The following is an 18,402-nucleotide window of genomic DNA, read 5'->3' on the forward strand; positions in this document are numbered from 1 at the left end:
GCTTGCCCATTCACCAACCACCAAAAAACAGTGGTTGAATCAAGCAATGAATTTCCTCAGAGAGTGAACTGCAGTGCTTTTCTCGGTTTATGCAGCAGGAACTCAACAGTGGCATGGCCAAGCTTAGGAGTGTGATGGTGGCAGTGATGTCATTACCACGATGACAGAAGAGCGCTGTGCCCACTCGCTGTGGGACAGCTGCTCTCTGGGCGCGGCCTTCCGGGCGGTCTGCCGTCACTGTGAGTGTGTCGAATGTGGGTGATACAGGCTGGCATGCCTCCTGTATCGACTGTATGTTTCAAACAGGGCAGGACCTAACAGAGGAAAAAGAAACATGAACACTTGGCATCTCAAAGAAAGGGTGACGGAGACGAGGCTGAAGGCTCCTGCTGGAGGAGTTGGGTCCCACTCCTGAGCTACTGGCATCACTCTGGCAGGAACACGCTGCGCAAAGAGCCCCTCTGGCCGGGGCCACGGCTGCAAGTTCACTAGATGGAGGCAGGGCCCCTCCTTGGTCGTGTGGGCGTAGACCAGGCCTCAGGAGGCACTGAGAAGGGTCAGCTTCTCTCTCTCCGACCTGGTCTTCATTGCACACTCACATGCTCTCATGCATCTCCTTAGGTAACCACGAGAGTGCGGCGGCGTCTGTGTTCTAACTGCGCAGACGCTGCCCGCCGCCAAGGCTCTCGCACGCAGGCCACGCCTCGAGTCATCAGTGGACGCTGAAGCCAGGATCTGCCCCGCGATCCCACTGAAGGGGTGCAAGGAGAAGCGAGGTCAGTGAAATGTCAGCATCTGGCTGTGACTGACCACTGCTTTCCTTTTCCAAATTAAACATTTTAGTTTGTGATCGTGGGAAGGTCCCAGGCGGTTGTGAGAAATAACAGAGGAAGACCCCAGATGTCCTTTACTAGTTTCCCCAGTGGTGGCATCTGCAGAACCACAGTCCAACATCGCAGCCAAGATGCCGCAGGCGAGACGGGCAGCCTGCAGCACTCACCCTCCCTGTCTTGCTTGTGCTTGTGCATGTGCACGTGTGTGCATGTTTGGTCCCACGCACTGTCACCACTCGTGCAGGGCTGCACGTCCGCACCACCATCAGGGTGCAGGATGGGTGCCCCCCCAGCGTCCTCCAGGCTGCCCTCTGCAACCACGCCCACCCCGCCCCAGGTCCCTTCTGCACCTCTGCCCACCCCTCACCTGCTTCCCGTCTCTAACACTGGCTCTCCAGGAACACTACACAAGTGGAACTGTGCAGTATGTAGCCTGTTTCCACTCAGCACAGTTCCCCTGAGATTCACCCGGGAGGAGTTACACTTCGATGGTGAAAATCCGCACACATAAATGCTCCACGTCTCAGGACCAGACACCTCCCGAGGGACGCATCTCTGATGCTGTCTGGCGCGCTGGCCCACATCCTGGTGCTGCTCTTCCTTGCTCGGCAGTGCCCGGGGCCTCCCCACGTGCCAGGGAGGGACCCGCCTGGGGCCAGAGACCAAGGCGCTCCTTACCCAATGCCCAGAGGCTGGCCTGACTGACCAACGCCTGGCCCTGGGGCTGGAGGTGCCTCAGGGACCACGGGTCCGGCCAGGACCACGCCTCTCCGAGCACTGCCATCCCCACCCAGGCATCACCCTGGGCGCCTGGCACACGTCACCGCTCTGTACTCCCTGTAACACACTCCACGGCAAGGGGGACCCTGCCGACGTGACTAAGGTTATCGACCTAAAAATGGGGAGGTTATTTTAGATCAGCTGCGTTGGCCCAGCCTCATCACAGGAAGCCTTGGAAGCGGAGAACCTTCTCCAGCTGGAAGCGGGAGTGATGGCAGGAGGGGTGTTCCCAGAGGACTCGGCTGCTGCTGCTGCAGTGAAGGCGAAGGAGGCTGTAATGGGGATGCTGAGGTCTCGAGAACCCGGCCATGACCCAGCCAACGGCCAAGAGCAGAGGGGACCCTGGTCCGCGGCCACATGAACTGCCAGCCACTGACGGAGCAGGGTGGAGTCTCCCAGAGCCTCCAGGTGAGTGCCCGGCCCGGCACAGCTTCACTGTCAGCCTTGGGACACCTGGTCGCTTCCAGCTGTTGAGCTGGTGTTGTTCTGCACGAGAGCGACACGACGGCCGTCCGCTTGTCTGAGTTCCTCCGCGAGGAGCGTCCTTCTCCACCTGCCCTGTGAGCGAATTCGGGCTCCATCTTCAAATCCCGTCCTCATATCCCTTCTCCCGCAGAGCCGCCCGGCTCCTCGGGCTGGGTCTGCACTGCCACGGGCCCCTCGGTGCCGAGGACCCACATCTGCGTCGTCTGCCCCCACGTTGGTCTCCCTGCCACACTGGTGGCTTCTCCAGGGAAGAACTTGCCTTGGTCATCTGTTTTTAGCCCCCGGCACAATTTCAGAGAAGACACTTGGAAACCACCTCCCAGAGAACCCGTGGAGGACATCACCAAAGCCCCGGGGACCCTACACTCCCGTAGGGGCGGAGAGACAGACGTCTCACTCGTCTTGCAGGCCCTCCTCCCTCCCACCCCGGCCGGCACCTCCGCTTTGTGCCCCCACGTGCCATGCCCGCGCGGGAAGGACAGGTGGGGCAGCAGGGGAGGCAGGGCTGGAGGGGCCTGGAGAGCGGACGGCCTGTGGGAGAGCTCCCTGCACGGCGCCCCTGCTCCCCTCGGGGCACCGGGAGCCGCCCAGGCTGCGTCCAGAAGTCGGCCATCCAGCAGCGTCTGGGGTTTGCCGCCCACGAATTTACTTTTTTTCCAGGAACAGCTCTGCCACGTCTCTACTTTCTGAGCTTCACTCAGTGATAAGAAGCCACCCGGGTAAGCTCCACCGTCGCGGTGAGACACCAGTAACTGAGCTTGGGTGCTTCTGATATGGGTCGTACGTGAAAATCATTAAAAAAAAGACATCTTAGGTTCATCCTCAGCAGGTAGGCCGGGAAGCTCCATGAGGAGAGGGCTGTGCTCCCTGCAGGGTTCTCCTCCGGCCTGAGCTGCTGTGGGGGCCCCTCTCCCGCGATTCTGGGAGAGCCCTGCCCCGCACGGCCCGGGGGCCCTGCACGGCCCGGGGCCCCGCACTTGCTGTGCTGAACCGTGGAGCCAAGGGGCCGTCCTCCACACAAGCTCGGTGCCGGGGACCACCCTCCCCTCCCTGCCCGAGGGCCCGGCACGGCGTCCAACACGCAGCCCCAGTAAGCACTCCCGGAACGGTGGGGGCCTCAGTGATCGCCCCTGTAAAGACTGGGAGCGGGAAGGAAGAGAACGAGGGAGGGAGGGAGGAACCCGTGTCGGGAACAAGCTTGTAAGAGGTGCTCAGCTCCGGGAGAGCAACTTCTCGAGAGCGGTGTTGGTATCAGCTGAGAGATGTCACTTGCTGTTTTAATAGCATAAGAGATGGGAGTTTCCAAGTGATGAGTGTATAAAAAGTCAGAAGAGACTTGAGACAGACAGAAAGCTCTGCACAGTCGTCACTCTGCCCACCGGGGGTCTGGGCGGGAGGGAAGGAGGCAGCGGGTCACAGGACGCGCCCGCGAGCAGGACACGCGTGTGCAGGCTGTGCTCTGCGTGGGACCAGACCCGTGGCCCGGGCGGGGTCGGACCCGCTGGGTCCCACCGCAGCACTGGTGAGAGGCTTGTCGCTTTGTTCACCCCGAGAGAGGAGCGCTGCCTCCGCGGACGGCGGGCTGCCCAGGCTGCAGGGGCAGCGGGCCCACGTGGGGGACGCGTCAGGCAACCATCGCTGGTAGATAACTAAGACAGTGCGACGTGTCATCAGGGTCCCACCGACAGCTCCCAAGGCTGCCACTCCAGTCCTCTGTGACCCACACCGCTTCAGACAGTCCTCACCATCCGACTGGAGTCCCTTTCTGCAGTATGGACGTTCACACGTGTGGCCTCCGGGGCCCGCGGAGGTTGGTGCCGTAAGAACCTGACCCCGTCCTGCCTCCAGAGCCCATCCCGCTACGCGCGGAGCATCCCTGACCTGCCAGCGCGTCCCCTCCCTGAAGGGGAGCAGCGGGGACAGTGTCACTCCTCTCCGGGGTGGAAGGCCCGAGAGAGTCACAGAACAAGTGGGGACAACTGAGAGGAGTCCTGAGGGACACGCGGACCCACCAAGCAGATGAGCTGGGGCCTGGGGGAGAGGCCACTCCTCCCAGAGCGCTCTGGGGTCTGAAAGGTGATGGTCAAAGTCTTGGGTGGGCCTCCCCAGAGATCTGAGCCCACCTGGTGGTCACCCCAGCTGCCAGAAGAGGTAGGAAACAGAAGGGAACAGACACTCAGGCATTGGGGGGGTGGGGGTCGCGCTGGGAGGCCGGGCATCGGCCCTGCCGCGTGCGGTGAGGGGTAGGGGGTGGGAGGTCATCGTGTAGGGACTGGACGGGCAGGTCAGGAGAAGATGGTTGAGAAAACAGCAGCAAATTCCGTGTAGGGCAGGTGGAGAATTAGGTGCTGGAGACGGTGGACGGCGAGCCCCGGGGGCCATGTCCCTGTGTAGGGAGGGCCCTTTGGCAGGTGCCATGTTGGCCCAGTCAGCCCCTGGGTGCTGTTTGACCCTCAGACAGTAAGCAACGTGGCAGGAGGTTGGCAGGGGGGGTAAACAGCTGAGCTCACCCGCCCATCTCCACAGTGCAAAGCCAGGGTAAGGGAAGCCGGTGCGTCTGCTGTCTCGCATCTGTGTGCTCACACCCACAGCCCTTCTCACGGTCCCCCGGGGACCGCGCTGTGACCTGGAAGCCAACCGTGTGTCCTGGGACACCCCCATCCATGATCGCAGGGCTCGGGGTCCTAATCCCCCATGTCACTCGGCATCGACAGAGGCTCTCCAGGCTTTCCCAGGATGATGCACCCACAAAATCCCACCTGTCACAGCAGGTTCTCGTGAATAAGGGGATTTAAATCAACACCACAGAGAAGCCTGTGCGTTCGTGTAGCTTTAAAAGCCAGATCATGGGGACAGGGAGCTCAGGGGAGGACAGACGCAGTCGGCCCTGGAATTCACCTGCAGATGCGAAAGCCAAGTGCGTGTGATAGATTTAAATATTTTTAAAAAGGAATTATGATGGAAACACAAGTTCCAGTTTACAGAGAGATAAATTTTCTTCTCTTATTTAAACTACCTTAGGATGTTTTTACACGGTTTAGTCCTGTCTGCCGGAGATTTACACGTCACCCGCTTTAATTTGGGTTCAGTCTGTAAGGTGCTGCGCTCACAGAGCTGCAGCTCGCCCCCACGGAAAGGTCGTATTCACGTCTTGATGTCTCTTCAGTACGGGCGAGAGAGGCAGCTGAGAACCAGCTCGGATCTCCAGTGGAGAATCGACAGTGATTTGCGACTCGAAACCGGCTTCTTCTGATGCTTTTAAAATGTGTGCACGTCTTTCAGAGGGACTGACAGGCTCGCATCACGTGAATTTGACAGAGTCATTTTCAGGCCACAGAACCACTTCCCAGTGATTTAAAGGCATGTGACATGTGCCTTTTATGCAGTATTTCTTCTCACTTGCTAATTTCTGATGAAAACACAAGGCTTTATCTTTTTGAAACTGGCCACATGGCAAACTGCAGAACACGTCCCGCAAGGAGCTACCTCCCCAAGGGCTTCTGCGCCTGTGATCTTTCCTGTCCCAATCTCCCTTACTTGCCAAGAGAAGGGGACAAAAGTACAGATTCCCCTCCTGGAGTCGACCGCCCTCTAGGGCAGCTCTTATCTGCAGTGGCCACCACTCTGCTAGACAGGTCACTGCAGTCGTGATCGCAGCCGCGTCAGAGGCCTGGAAGTATTACAGGAGCAGAAAAAAATGACAGAAATAAAGGCCCTGGCCCCACAATTTAATGCAATCTTATCATAATCTGAAAACAGACGGCAGGTCCCCTGAGTCACTGGACAATGCACGCTTCCTGAACACCAATACTTTCCAGCACTTAGAGCGGCTCTCGTGGGCCTTGTTTGGTCTCCTCCTTCTCCCTGGTTTAAGGGGCATCTCTGTTCTCACTTCTTAGTCTACCGAAAGGTAACATTCAAGACTTTCTGACTTTCCTTCAGGGTCAAAAAGTAAACACTAGTGCTAACAGATTAATCTTTGAACACCGATCACAACAGCCAAACGAGAGTTACAGGAAAGCCTTGTGGCAGGAAGGCCAGCACAGGAAGCTGGGCAACACGCCCCGGATGCCAGCACTCTATTTCCCAAGCTCTACAACTGGAAAATTTCAGACTGTTTCTTGCACATTTTCAAAACATCGACTGTTTGACTCAATGCATTTATACTCTTGGGAAGGAAGAAAAGGCAGAATTTGGGAGGTAAGTTCAACCACACCACCATTTGCTGAATTAAAGGCTAAGTCAGTGAAATACAGGTGTTAACTAGGTAGTTTTCATGGCTGGTGCTGGGGCTGCCCCCACCCCCAGGAGACCACACTGCGGTCCGCGGGAGCGTTACCTATGATAGAGAGGAAGGCGCTGGCTCTGGCCGGCTGAAAGCCGCTCCCCCGCAGCGCCGCCTCGCAGACGTACAGCCCAGTGTCCGCTGAGGTCGGGTTGCTGACGGTGAGGCGCCTCCCAAAGCTGTGGAGCCCGCTGGTGACTGTCACCCCGTTTCTCTTCCAGGTCACACTCAGCTCCTCCACAGGCCTGTGAGGAGGAAGGGTGTTAGGATCCATGACTGTGGATCATGTTGATGGCAATCGTAATAATTTCAGGCACTCAGCATGGGCTTGACGAAGCTAATTCTACCAGGAGCTGCGGTGGGCTGAACAACAGACATTTAAAAATCAATCCAGACAGAGCTCCCTCCCCGATGGCGCATCCGCGACGCATTCTGCTCAAGGGCTATTGAGCAAGGATAGCTAATTGCAGCAGCAATGGACCATAAGTGCTAACGATTCCATTTGCTCAGGAAAAGAATGTCGAAAATAAATACTGCTCGGGGACACGGCTACCTGGGAGGTGACGGTGGCGCTAACTGGGCCGAGAACACCCAGGACCGCAGAGGACAGGAGTAACTGTTCCCTTTGCGGCCAGACGCCCCAGGGCCTCTCCCCTCCTCGGTGGGAATCTCGGAGAAGGCGCCCCACCATGCCCCACGCCGCGTGGAAAAGCACTGCTTTCCAGCGCAAATGCTGTAGTCAGCGCAGACACGGCAGAACGGGGCTTGGGGACAAGTCTGCACACGGCGTCCCTGTCCTCCCGAGCACGCTGCGCACACGCCCGGCTGGAGGAACAGGACCCCCCCAGACAGAGGAGCAAACCACACACAGGCGTACCTGGCACTGGCCACACACTCCAAGGTGGCCTCGCTGGACCCGGCCACCACACTCCTGTTGCGCGGGGGGACCACGATGACGGGGGCCGTGGCTTCAGGAGCGCCGACATCCCCTGTGGCAGAGAAAACAAAAGCCCGTGGAACTCCTCTCCAAGGTACCAGGAAGTCTGAGGACTGGAAGCGTGACAAACAGGAATCCCGTCAGGCCGCGTGGACAGGACTCCAGTGTCTTAGCGACCTGCCCCCCTGGGAGCCCTCAGTGTCCTCCAGGCCTCTGCCCGGCTGCAGGAGCCTGGGGTGGAGTCCACAGCCCAGGAGCGGATGTCCGGACAGGAACCCGAGAGCACCCAGAGCCTCCTGCTGCGCCTCCTGCTGCATTCAACTGCTGCGCATTTTCCAAAATGCTTGCTGGCTTTGTTATTTTTTTTAATTGATCTAAGAGTTTGCTCACGGAGTTACCTAGTCTGTCTACCCACTACTTTCAAATCCACCCAACCTCACAAAGTTTTCACGCGTCGGGCATTCTCTCAGGCACGCTTGTCTCCTCTTGGGGCCCGAGTGGGCTCCCGGAGGAAACACGTTCTGTTAACAAGGTGCGCAGTTCTTTCCAGGAAAGAAACTTAACCGTCCTGAATCCACCTCTGTTGTGTGAGTTTCAAACTATAAATAATTTAGCTCATACTTCTGGTGACAAGGGAGGAGAAAAATACCATGACACATTTTTTGCCACTTTTCTCGCAAATACATGTAATATTAAAATCAACTACCCACAGTGCACGTTACTACTGTTTATTTATGGAAAATGAAGACTGATCCAACATTTCTAGATCAGGAATTTCAATAGAGGGTGGAGACGGAAGAGACTGGAAATAAAAATGAATTGACATCACAGCAAATGCAAAACGCTCGCTGTAGAACTTGGCACTGAAGGGACCCACCACCACCGGGAGCAGTGGAACAACTCTGGGAGGCCCCACCTGGCCGGCAGTGCAGTCAGGGCCATCGGGGGAGGACAGCACGGAGACGGGGGACTGACTGCTTACTGATACCAGGTTGCCTCTGCTCTGTGTTCTGGCTTTCACTGCCTAAGCCGTCTGTGATGGTTTTGAATGAAAGGTTCATGTGAATTAAAAATAAAAAATAAAAAAGCTTGATGCAGGCAGAGCCAACAAATCAATTTTTCTAAACCTATAAACATCGATTCCATAATGTGAGGCCAGTTCTCGGGTACCCGGAGGTCCCTGGAAAGCAGGAGGCAGGCTTCACCTCCCCTGACCTCGCAGGGCTCCCTGGAGAGCTTCCCTGCAACGTTCTCCGTTGGCAGAAGTGCAGGGCTCGTGGGTCCAGTCGTCAGGTTTCCCAGGAGATGCTGGAGAACAGACACGCTCGTGAGGGGACGGAGAACAAAGGCGGAATGCCAATCAGATGAACGCCTGCCTGTCACCTGCGAAAGTCGCTGATGAGGAGAAATGACCTGAGAAGCTAATATTTGCAAATAGTTCCGCGAAGCGAAGGAGAGCAGCGGGGAGCACGCAGAGGGCACCGGCAAGGTGCTAACTGGGCACTAATCACCGCTCTGCCCCCGCGCAGCACGGGGAGCCCGTGCTCAGCACTTGTCCCTGGCCCGGAGGACGGTCCCCGGCCGGTCAGCCTGGACTGGATCGTGCCCGAGACAGAGCAGCAGCATCTGCAGCCGCTGGGGGATGTGCGACCCCCCAGCCCCATCGGGGGGGGGGGGGAGAGGAAGCGGCTCGGCGTGGACACTCACGAGGAACAGTAACTTTTATTTATATCGCACACTCACCCCGCACAATCACCCGAGGTCCAGTCCCCTCACCCCTCAGGGTCAACAGGACAAGTCGAGCGACCAGCTTAATATTGGCTGGTATACGTCCATCTGTTCTCACCCCCCCCCCCAGCCTCTGGACCCCGACTCCTCTGTTCTTTCTCATGACGCATGAATCACACGTGACACCTGTTGGAGAAGTAGGTACACGAGATGCAGAAAATGTAACAGGCCCTAAAAAGAGTGTGTCTGCCACACACCCAGCATACACACGTGCTGGTAAAGGGACCTTGACTCAAGGAGATGAGGACGGCAGGACTGAAGCAAGGTCTCGGGGCGGCAGGGCCTGCACGTTTTCTATGGAAACTGCGCGAACAACACTTCAGTAAAAGTTCACGGAGGTGCCCGGCACCCAGCTCTCCCAGGGGCGAGGACAGTGTTCATCAGATCACACAGTGCTGGCACACTTGCTTCTTAAAGACAAACCTGTTTTTAAATTTCAGGCAAATTCACACGTGCACATGGACTAAAAAAACAGCACAAGGAGGCTGGAAACGGAACAGAACCCCCCAGACCGTGCCCCCAAAATGGGAACATTTAACTCGGCAATTGGCAGCTTTGCTTCAGTCAGGCGGGGAGCCCAGTGTTGTTCCGAAGGGACCCTGGTCCCCGGAGTGCAGAGGCCTTTGGTCCGAAGTCATTTATTCTCAGTGGAGAAGAACCCTAACCCACCTGCCTCGCTGTCTGTCTGTCTGTCTGTCTGCTCACTTCAGCCGCTGAGTGTTCTGCACACCGTGTGAGGCAGGAAGCAGACCGTTCCAGACACAAAGCACTAACTAACCCCTGGGTTGAGGTCTGTGTCAGAACCGCTCCTCTGTGGCCAGGCCCGCGCCAGGTGTCCCCGCGCCGAGAGCGTCCCCCGGGGTCGTAAGCCCTCCGTACAGACTCTGCACTCATCCCTCACTCGCCCTCCGTGTCACGTGGGCCTGAGTCTCTTCTTCCTTTACCGCATTTTAGGGGCTTTTACTCCTTTTTTAAGGGAGGGGAGGTAGCGGGTGTGCATTTTTAACCTGCCAAGCTGATTTTTCTACCAATTTTTTCCCCTACATTCAATTTTTAGGAGAAAAAATGCAAAGAAGACTATCTGGGCATTTTTGAAAGAATAAAGCAACCACTTCATCTCTGCTGTTCCCACAGAATCTAAGATATAACAGGCACCCAACAAATGCTCAATGGTTGGTTAATTTTTCATAAATATTCCATAATAATGAGCCACTACCACCACCACCAGGAAAACTGCCCTCTCCTTCAGTGTTCCACATTGAAAAACCATTTCAAAGCTACCACATGCCAACGTGTTAAGAATTATTCCCGAGAAGACTGAGAACAAACGGGAAAGAGGGAAGGAAACGGCTTCACCGAGCGCCCATCCGGCCACTTAGCGTTTCGCCGCATGTTCACCCTCACACGGGTTGCCCCGTTGGCAACAAGCTCTTAAGGGAGCTGTTAGTATTGCCTTTTCGTAGATGGGAAGACTGAGGCCCGGCGTCACGTGACGTCGCCTCCTCGTAAACCTTGGGCTGTGCTCGGTTAGCCCCAAATTAAGCTGGCTGGAACGCTCCTCCCCCAAGCGCCTCCCTCTGAGACTCTCCTGTAGCTCTGTCAGCGGCACGCTTCCCAGGCGGGGGCAGGTGGTTGGGGGTTCCGGCTGCGGTCAGCCCCCTGGGCGCCAGGTAGCTTCAAAGGCACGGAGGCAAGTGCTCTGTGGTCCGGGGGACAAAGGTCTCAGCCGAGGGGAACGGCACACAGTCCGCGTCAGTTTCCCCCGCGTGAACCCCTTAACCACCAAAGAGGCTGAGCAGGGAGAAGTTGCCCGGTTTACATTTAATTACAAAGTGCATTTAAATATCAGCTCTCTCAAACAGAAAGAAAAAATTCAAACCCACTTGAAATGCTAAGCGGTGGAATTACTGCAGATAAAGTAGGATGACTGGAAAACAGCCCGCTTCCCTGTGATCGAGACAGTGCCTTGGGTGGGAGGGCAGCCTGAGGGTACCCAGCAAGTCACACAGACCGCGCGTTGGAGCCGTGGGAGTGGCCGGAGCTGGTGGGCGAGACCTGGAGGGAAGGAACCAGCCGGCGCACAACTGAAAGCCACTGGAAGGTCTAGGGCAGAGGGGGGAGAGGATAGGACCTTGTGTTAAAAGAACCAAACTCTGGAAATGGCCTTATTCTAATCTTTTTATGGCTGAGTAGTATTCCATTGTATATAGCACAGGAAACTACATTTAATATCTAGTAGTAATTTATAATGAAAAAGAATGTGAAAAGGAATACATGTATATACACAGACGAATGAGACATTATGCTGTGCACCAGGAATTGACACAACATTGTAAACTGACTATACATACTTCAATTTTAAAAAAGAGCGAGAAATAAAATAAAATAAAATAAAATAAAATAAAATAAAATAAAATAAAAACTCTGGAGACTGCAGTGGGCAAAGGAGGACACGGGAGACCAGCCAGGTGACGGCAGGCACTCGTGCAAGACAAAGTAATTCGTGCATGGAGGTGGGAACCAGATCTGGGACTTTTCTCAAAGGCACAGGCACACAGTTGCTGATGGACTGGACTTGGGGGTGACTGTGGGACTGGGGCCGAGAGGGGAGCTACTGTTTGTGAGATGGGAGGGCCAGGGGTAAGGGAATCTGGTTCTGCGCCTGTTGTAGGTGGGGTTCTCACAGGTCTCAAGGCTCATCAGCGGCCTGGGCACCCCTCCACGCTCGGTCTTTGCCTCTCTGCTCCCAAAGCTCTCTCACATGTCTTATCCACACTACCACCTCTTTGGAAAGCTGCCCATTCCTCCAAAAATTACATATTAAAAATAGAACTACCATATGACCCACCAGTCCACTCCTGGGTACACAGCTGACCCCTGAGCAACATGGGGGTGACAAAGTGTCGACGCTCCAGCAGGTGAAAATCCGCATGTAACTGCACTGGCCCTCCGTATACGTGGCTCCTCCATATATGCAGTTCCACATCTGAGGCGCCACCGAGTGCAGACTGTGTAGTTACTGTCATGTTTACTACCACTGGATGCCTCTGAAGCAACACGGCAGGTTGTCCCATCCAGCCAGTCCTAGAGTCAGCTACTTAAGGACCTTGATCTTGTCCATTTGACAGAAGACTGCCTTCCTTTTCATCTAGGGCCCTAATCCTCACTGTTATGCATCCAAATAAAACTGTTTTGCACTGTTTAAAAAATGGGCCCATGCTGTCCAAACTCGTGTTTTTCAAGGGTCAACTGCATATCTGAAGGAAACAGATGGGTCTCCAAGAAATATCCACATCCTCGCATTCACTGCAGCATTATTCACCAATGACATGGAAACAACCTGTGTCCATCAGCAGAGGAATGGACAAAGGAAGTGTGGTAGATGCACATAATGGAATATTACTCAGCCATGAAAAAGAAGGAAACTCTGCCATTTGCAACAACATGGATGGACCCAGAAGGTATTATGCCAAGTTATTATCATAAGTCAGAGCAAGACAAATACTGTATGACCTCACTTCTATGTGGCATCAAAAAAGTGGAACTCAAGAGAACAGACTGGTGGTTAGCAGAGGCGAGGAGTGGGAGGAGGAAGAAATGGGTGAAGGCGGTCAGAAGACACAAACTCCCAGTTGTAAGATACATAAGCTCTGGGGTGCAATGTAAACAAACAGCCCTGGGCACTGCCAGATGTCCACTGTGCTGCAGGATGGCCTGTGGCTGAGACCACTGGTTCGGGGTCACGCTCCTAGGCAGGAGTAAAAACCAGTTCTCTCTCTCTTCATAGTAAAAAAAAAAAAAAAGGCAAGGCAAACTGCCCACGCCTGTGGGCTGATGACCAGACAGAGTCTCCCTCACCGGGGTCTCAGCTCCTGCCCTGGCCAGCTGGGCTGGGCTCTCCTGGGCTCTGAGCATGGTGGCCAAGTCCAGTGTGGGCTGCCAGGGGGATGTGTCCCACAGGGCCCTGTGCCCCAGCACGCACACCAGACACAAGGACACTCAGCACTTAGTCCCTGCAGGCCCCCCTCCCGGTCCCCTCCACGGAGCCCCACGCTTTCCCTGGGTGGAGTCTGGAATCGTTCCTGAGGCCTGAAGCCAGGAACGTGACTTGCCTGGCTGTGAACACCCTCCAAGTCGCAGCTGATCTCACCCCTCCCCGACTCTTGTCCCTGTAACGAGGCCTCTTCCCAGGTCCCAGTTACTGGCTCGCGTCTCTCTGTGCGTGGGATAGCCCCACCCTGCGCGCAGGCAGTGCTGGCCCTGCTCACGTGCCTGCTGCTGCCTGCCAGCCCTTTCTTCTCACCTGCTCCAACCTGCACATGTGGACCGGCCAGGCCCCTGGAAGCTGCCTCACCCCAGTCCTTGGTCCCTTCCATTTCAAGCTCCTCTCCCCTCCCCCAACTACCCCAGATGAGGTTCTCACGTGGCCAGCAGCTCAGAGGTATAGTTAGGAAGAGAAATGAGTTTAGAATCCAGTGGAGATGCCCTGGCTCCCAACTGGAAGCAAGTTACTTTACTCCTCTGAACCTCATCTTCCTAATTTGCAGAACGATGTCCATCTCACAGGGCCGCTGAAAACAGGAGTGCACATTTCAGACCCTCATTTTTGATGTGTGAATGTATGTGTACATGACACACGTCATACAGAGCCTGGCACGCAGACAGGGCGCAGGACCTGGAGGCGTGAACACTGTGGTGGATGCGGGAGGAGGCCCTCAGTCCCCGCTCTGCCCTGGGGTTTCACCTCCTCTTCTGCCAGGGACCCCTCCCCACAGACACCCCGAAGATGCTTGGGCCTGTGTGCTGGACATGTGGGGCTGGGAGTGAGGACCCTGGGGGAGGCCTGCAGCCCGGCTCACGGCTCAGAGGGAGGGAGCGGTCTGCACACACTTCCCCACACTCCTCCTTCCAAAGATCTCAACAACTCATTTAAAAAGATGCAGCCTTCTTTCTTTCAAAAAAGAACCTATGAAAAAGCATCTCAACAGGTGTGTCTGATCCCACCACGGGGAGCCGGCGTCTTGACAGCACGACTCCTACAAAGCTGAACCCTTCAGGGCACGTATTTCTGACGAGACCAGGAGGTGTCTGTGCGTGTACATATTATGTGGCACCCCCGAGGACCCGGAGAAGTGGTTATCAGTGTTTGTGTTCCTATGTGCTACAGTGACAGGGCTGTAGGCGCAGGCGGACCAGGTCACCCCCCCCCAGACTCCAAAAGGGGAGCTTCTCAAGGCACAACCTGGGCACTTGGAAGATGCGCTTTATCGTGAAAAATGAACTGAGCAGCATGACTCTTCTCCTGACTGGAAAAACCGCAATCACGAAACAGAAAGCGCCTCCCACCTCTTTCTTTCCCCAAATTCCCTCTTCGGTTCCTGCTCACCGGCTCCCGGATGGGGCGGTGGGCGTGCAAACGTCTGGGATCGTCCGCTGCCATGTGTGCCGGTGTCTGAGAAAACCTCCCCGTCCTTTATCGCTCATTCCCCGGAACCCAGTCACAGCCTCGAAGCGGTCACGGCGGCGCAGTGAGCGGCAGTGAGGGGTGCCTGGGGCGGGGGGCAGCACGTGTAGGCAACCCCGAGGACAAAAACGTTGTTCCCTCCAGACGAGTGTGCGCCAGCGGACTCACTTCTTTTTGTTTACTGTCCAACAGGAGGAGGGAAAGAAAAATGGGAGAAATACAGCAGTACCTCCCATTTACAATTTTATCTTTACATGAACTTCCATTTTTATCTCAATACACTCCTGGACTTCTCTACTGACAGGAGACGATAAGTAAAATACTATGACAGTCTGACAAACAATCCGGCAGTTCCCTTCTCTTCTCATTTATAACATATTTGAAAACTCGCACATTTGGAAACGAATGGAGCGTGACAAAAAATGTCTTTTCATCAGCTTTCTACCAGGCAGAGAAGAATGAAGGTGATAAAAGGCGGCTCTACAGTAGGCTTCCGCATGTGTTTATTCGGGGACGAGCGTGAACTGGTAAACCACAGACCAGGCGCGTGGGTCTAGGATCGCACTGACTGGACGCAGGAGTGATCCAAACAGCTCATTCGAGAGACAAGAGTGATGACCTGCATTTTATTTAAACACATAAACACATCATCTACTGTTTAATAGTAGAAGAACCCTAACCAATAGAAAAACTGGGACCATATACAGTTTGCGTGGGGCTGAGGAATAAGGGTATTTTTCACGAAGTTAGGTCAATTTTCCAAAGGCACTCTGAAATTATTGAGAATGTTCCTCGGCACAAGGTCACTCTTGGCTTCAATGAGAAATGGCCGTAAGTAATTCTGCCAAACATGCAAATCTGGGCGTGGAGCCCAAGCCCCCCGGCCAGTGGTGCCCATCTGAGGCGATCAGCAAAGACAGCGGGGAACCACAGGACCCCTTGGGGGGGCCTTTGAAGCCTCAGTCCCCTCCACCCCCAGCTGGAAGACTTCCAAGGAAAAAAATTTTTCTTGAAGTTCAAATGAGACGTAAAGCACTTAGAGGCTGGCACAGCTGCAGGCAGAACACCCCTGCAGCTGGCGGACTTGGATGGAGGAATCACAGCCACATCTGATCTTGTCTGTAATGACCAGAAAGCCATCGCCTAGAGAACAAGAGCCACACTGACAGTGTGCTGTGCCCTCCTCGGACCTGAGCGCCCTGCCTGCAGCAGTGTTCTCCATTCTCACCTACCTCTCTCTGCTGCTCCTCTGCAGCCCCCTGAAATCCCAGGGAACTGGTCACCTCCTCCAGGAAGGCTTCCTGGGCCCTCAGTTAAAGTGATCTTTCCTCTTGGTACCTGTGGCACACTTTTTAAAAACTGTGGTTAAATATACATAATATGAAATTTCCCCTTTTAACCACTGTTAAGTGTGCAGGTCTGTGGCAGTAATTTACATGGTTGTGTGACCATCACTACAATCCCTTTACAGAATTCTTTCATCTTCCCAAACTGAGACTCTGTCCCCCTTAAACGGCCACTCCTCCTTCCTTTCTCCCCAGCCCTCGCCGCCCACATGCCGCCTTCGGCTTCTGTGAACCTTACTCTGGGGGCCCCATGTCAGCGGAATCGGACGGTATTTGTTCTTCTGTGACAGGCTTCTTTCACTCAGTGTAATGTCTTCAGGGTTCACCTACGTTGTAACACGTGTCAGAATCTCATCCTGTTTTAAGTGTGACTAATGTCCCGTTGTGTGGATGGATCACGCTCTGTTCATCCGCTCATCCACTGATAAACACTTGGTGGCTTCCACCTTTTGGCTACTGTGAATGATGCTGCTACGATCATGGGCGTGTGAATGTCTGTTCAAGCCTCTGTTTTCAGTTCTTTGGGGTCTAAATCGTATGCTAACTCTGTGTTTAATTTTTTGAGGACTCACCATACCACTGTCCACGGTGGCTGTGCAACTATACATCCCCACCAGCAATGCAAAAAGAGTTCTAATTTCTCCACGTGCTCGCCAACACTTGTTTTTCCTTTGTTTAGGTTCTTTTCAAAATAGCCACCCTAGTGCCTGGCAAGTGGGATCCCATTTGGCTGTCGTTCCCCTAATGATCAGTGAGGTGGCCCATCCTTCCGTGCGTTTGTTGGCTGCCTGTGTGTTATCTTTGGAGAAATGTTGTTCTTATCTTCGCTCGGTTTTCATTTATTTATTATTATTTTAAAAGGTATTTTGTACTGTTTTTACAATTTTTAAAGGTTACTGTCCATTTACAGTTATTACAAAACATTGGCCATATTTTCTGTTGTACATACATCCTTGAGCCTGTTTATGCCCAGCAGTCTGCACCTCCCACTCCCTCCATCTTTATGTCCTGCTCCCCTCCCCTCCTCACTGGTAAGCACTAGTTTGTTCTCTGTATCTGTGAGTCTGCTGCTTTTTTGTTATGATTTTTAGATTTCACATTAAGCTATTTCATACAGTATTTGTCTTTCTCTGTCTTACTTATTTCACTCAGCGTAATGCCCTCCAAGTCCATCCATGTTGCTGCAAATGGCAGAATTTCATTTAACAGCTGAGTAGTATTCCACTGTATGTATGTATGAGATACATATATATCTATATCTCGGAGTTTCTTTATCCACTCATCTGTTGATGGGCACTTAGCTTGCCTCCATATCTTGACAACTGTAAATGATGCTGCTATGAACATTGGGGTGCATGCATCTTTTCAAATCATGTTTTTGTTTTTTTCAGATACACAGCCAGGAGTGGAGCTGCTGGGTCATACGGCAGTTCTGTTTTTAGTTTTTTGAGGAAACTCCATACTGTTTTCCACAGTGGCTGCACCAATTTACATACCAGCCGTGCACGAGGGTTCCCTTTTCTCCACATCCTTGCCAACACCTGTCATCTGTGTTCTCTTTGATGGTGGCCGTTGGGCAGGGGTGAGGCGGACCTCACTGCAGCGTTGCCTGCATCTCCCTGATGGGTAGTGACGTTGGCACCGCAGTTCATAGATGTTGGATATCAACCCTTATCACTCACGTCATCTGCAAATATTTGTTCCCATTCAGTGGGTTGTCTTTTCGTTTTGTTGAAGGTTTCCTTTGCTGTGCAAAATCTTTTGCGTTTAATTAGGTCTCATCTGTTTATTTTTGCTTTGATTTCCTTTACTTGAGGAGGTGGATCCAAAATATATTGCTGTGATCTGGGTCCAGGAGGTTCTGCCTACGTCCTCCTCTGGGGTCTTAGAGGATCCGGTCTTATATTTAGGTCTTTTATCCAGTTTGAGTTTTATTTTTGTATGTGGTGTTAGAGAATGTTCTAATTTCATTCTTTTGGAGAAATGTCTATTCTAGTCTTGGCTCATTTCTTTTTATTGTTTTTATTGGAGTGGAGTCAGTTTACAACGTTGTGTCAACTTTGCTCAGTTTTTAAGCCAGGCTGTCTGGTTGTTGAGTTTAGTAGCAGTTCTCCACATTTTCTGAGTATTAATCCCTTACCAGAAAGGTGATTTAGAAATATCCCCCCAACTCCATGGCTGCCTTTTCACTCTGTTCACAGTGCCCTCTGATGCACAGAGCGTTTATTTTTGACGAAGTCCAATTCACATATTTTCTCTTTTGCTGCCTGTGATGTGGTGTCACATCTAAGAAATCAGTGCCAAATCCAAGGTCATGAAGCTTCTCCCCATCTTTCCTTCCAGGAGTTTGACAGCTCTGGGTCTCAGGTTTCTGTCCGCGGGGTAAGCAGTGCCCTTTCCCACTTGGTTAACATCCCTGTGCAGCTGGTGCTGCCCACGCCCGGCCCCGGCCCCGGGCCCCGTCCAAAGCCACGGCTCTCTGC

General features: G+C 53.9%; 1 protein-coding gene across 3 annotated transcripts in view; it reads right to left on the reverse strand.

Annotated features, from left to right (window-relative positions):
- Positions 1 to 18,402, reverse strand: part of SDK1 (sidekick cell adhesion molecule 1) — a 451,634-nt gene that overhangs the window by 200,838 nt on the left and 232,394 nt on the right. For all 3 annotated transcript variants that reach the window (XM_064478731.1, XM_064478730.1, XM_064478729.1), the window contains exons 5-6: positions 7,262 to 7,373; positions 6,439 to 6,629 (exon numbers count right to left, since the gene is read on the reverse strand). In XM_064478731.1, the coding sequence (XP_064334801.1) occupies positions 6,439 to 6,629; positions 7,262 to 7,373 (303 nt within the window). The remainder of the gene's footprint in view (positions 1 to 6,438; positions 6,630 to 7,261; positions 7,374 to 18,402) is intronic.

The sequence above is a fragment of the Camelus dromedarius genome, chromosome 24 (genome assembly GCF_036321535.1).
Source record: "Camelus dromedarius isolate mCamDro1 chromosome 24, mCamDro1.pat, whole genome shotgun sequence".
Taxonomy (NCBI): Eukaryota; Metazoa; Chordata; class Mammalia; order Artiodactyla; family Camelidae; genus Camelus; species Camelus dromedarius.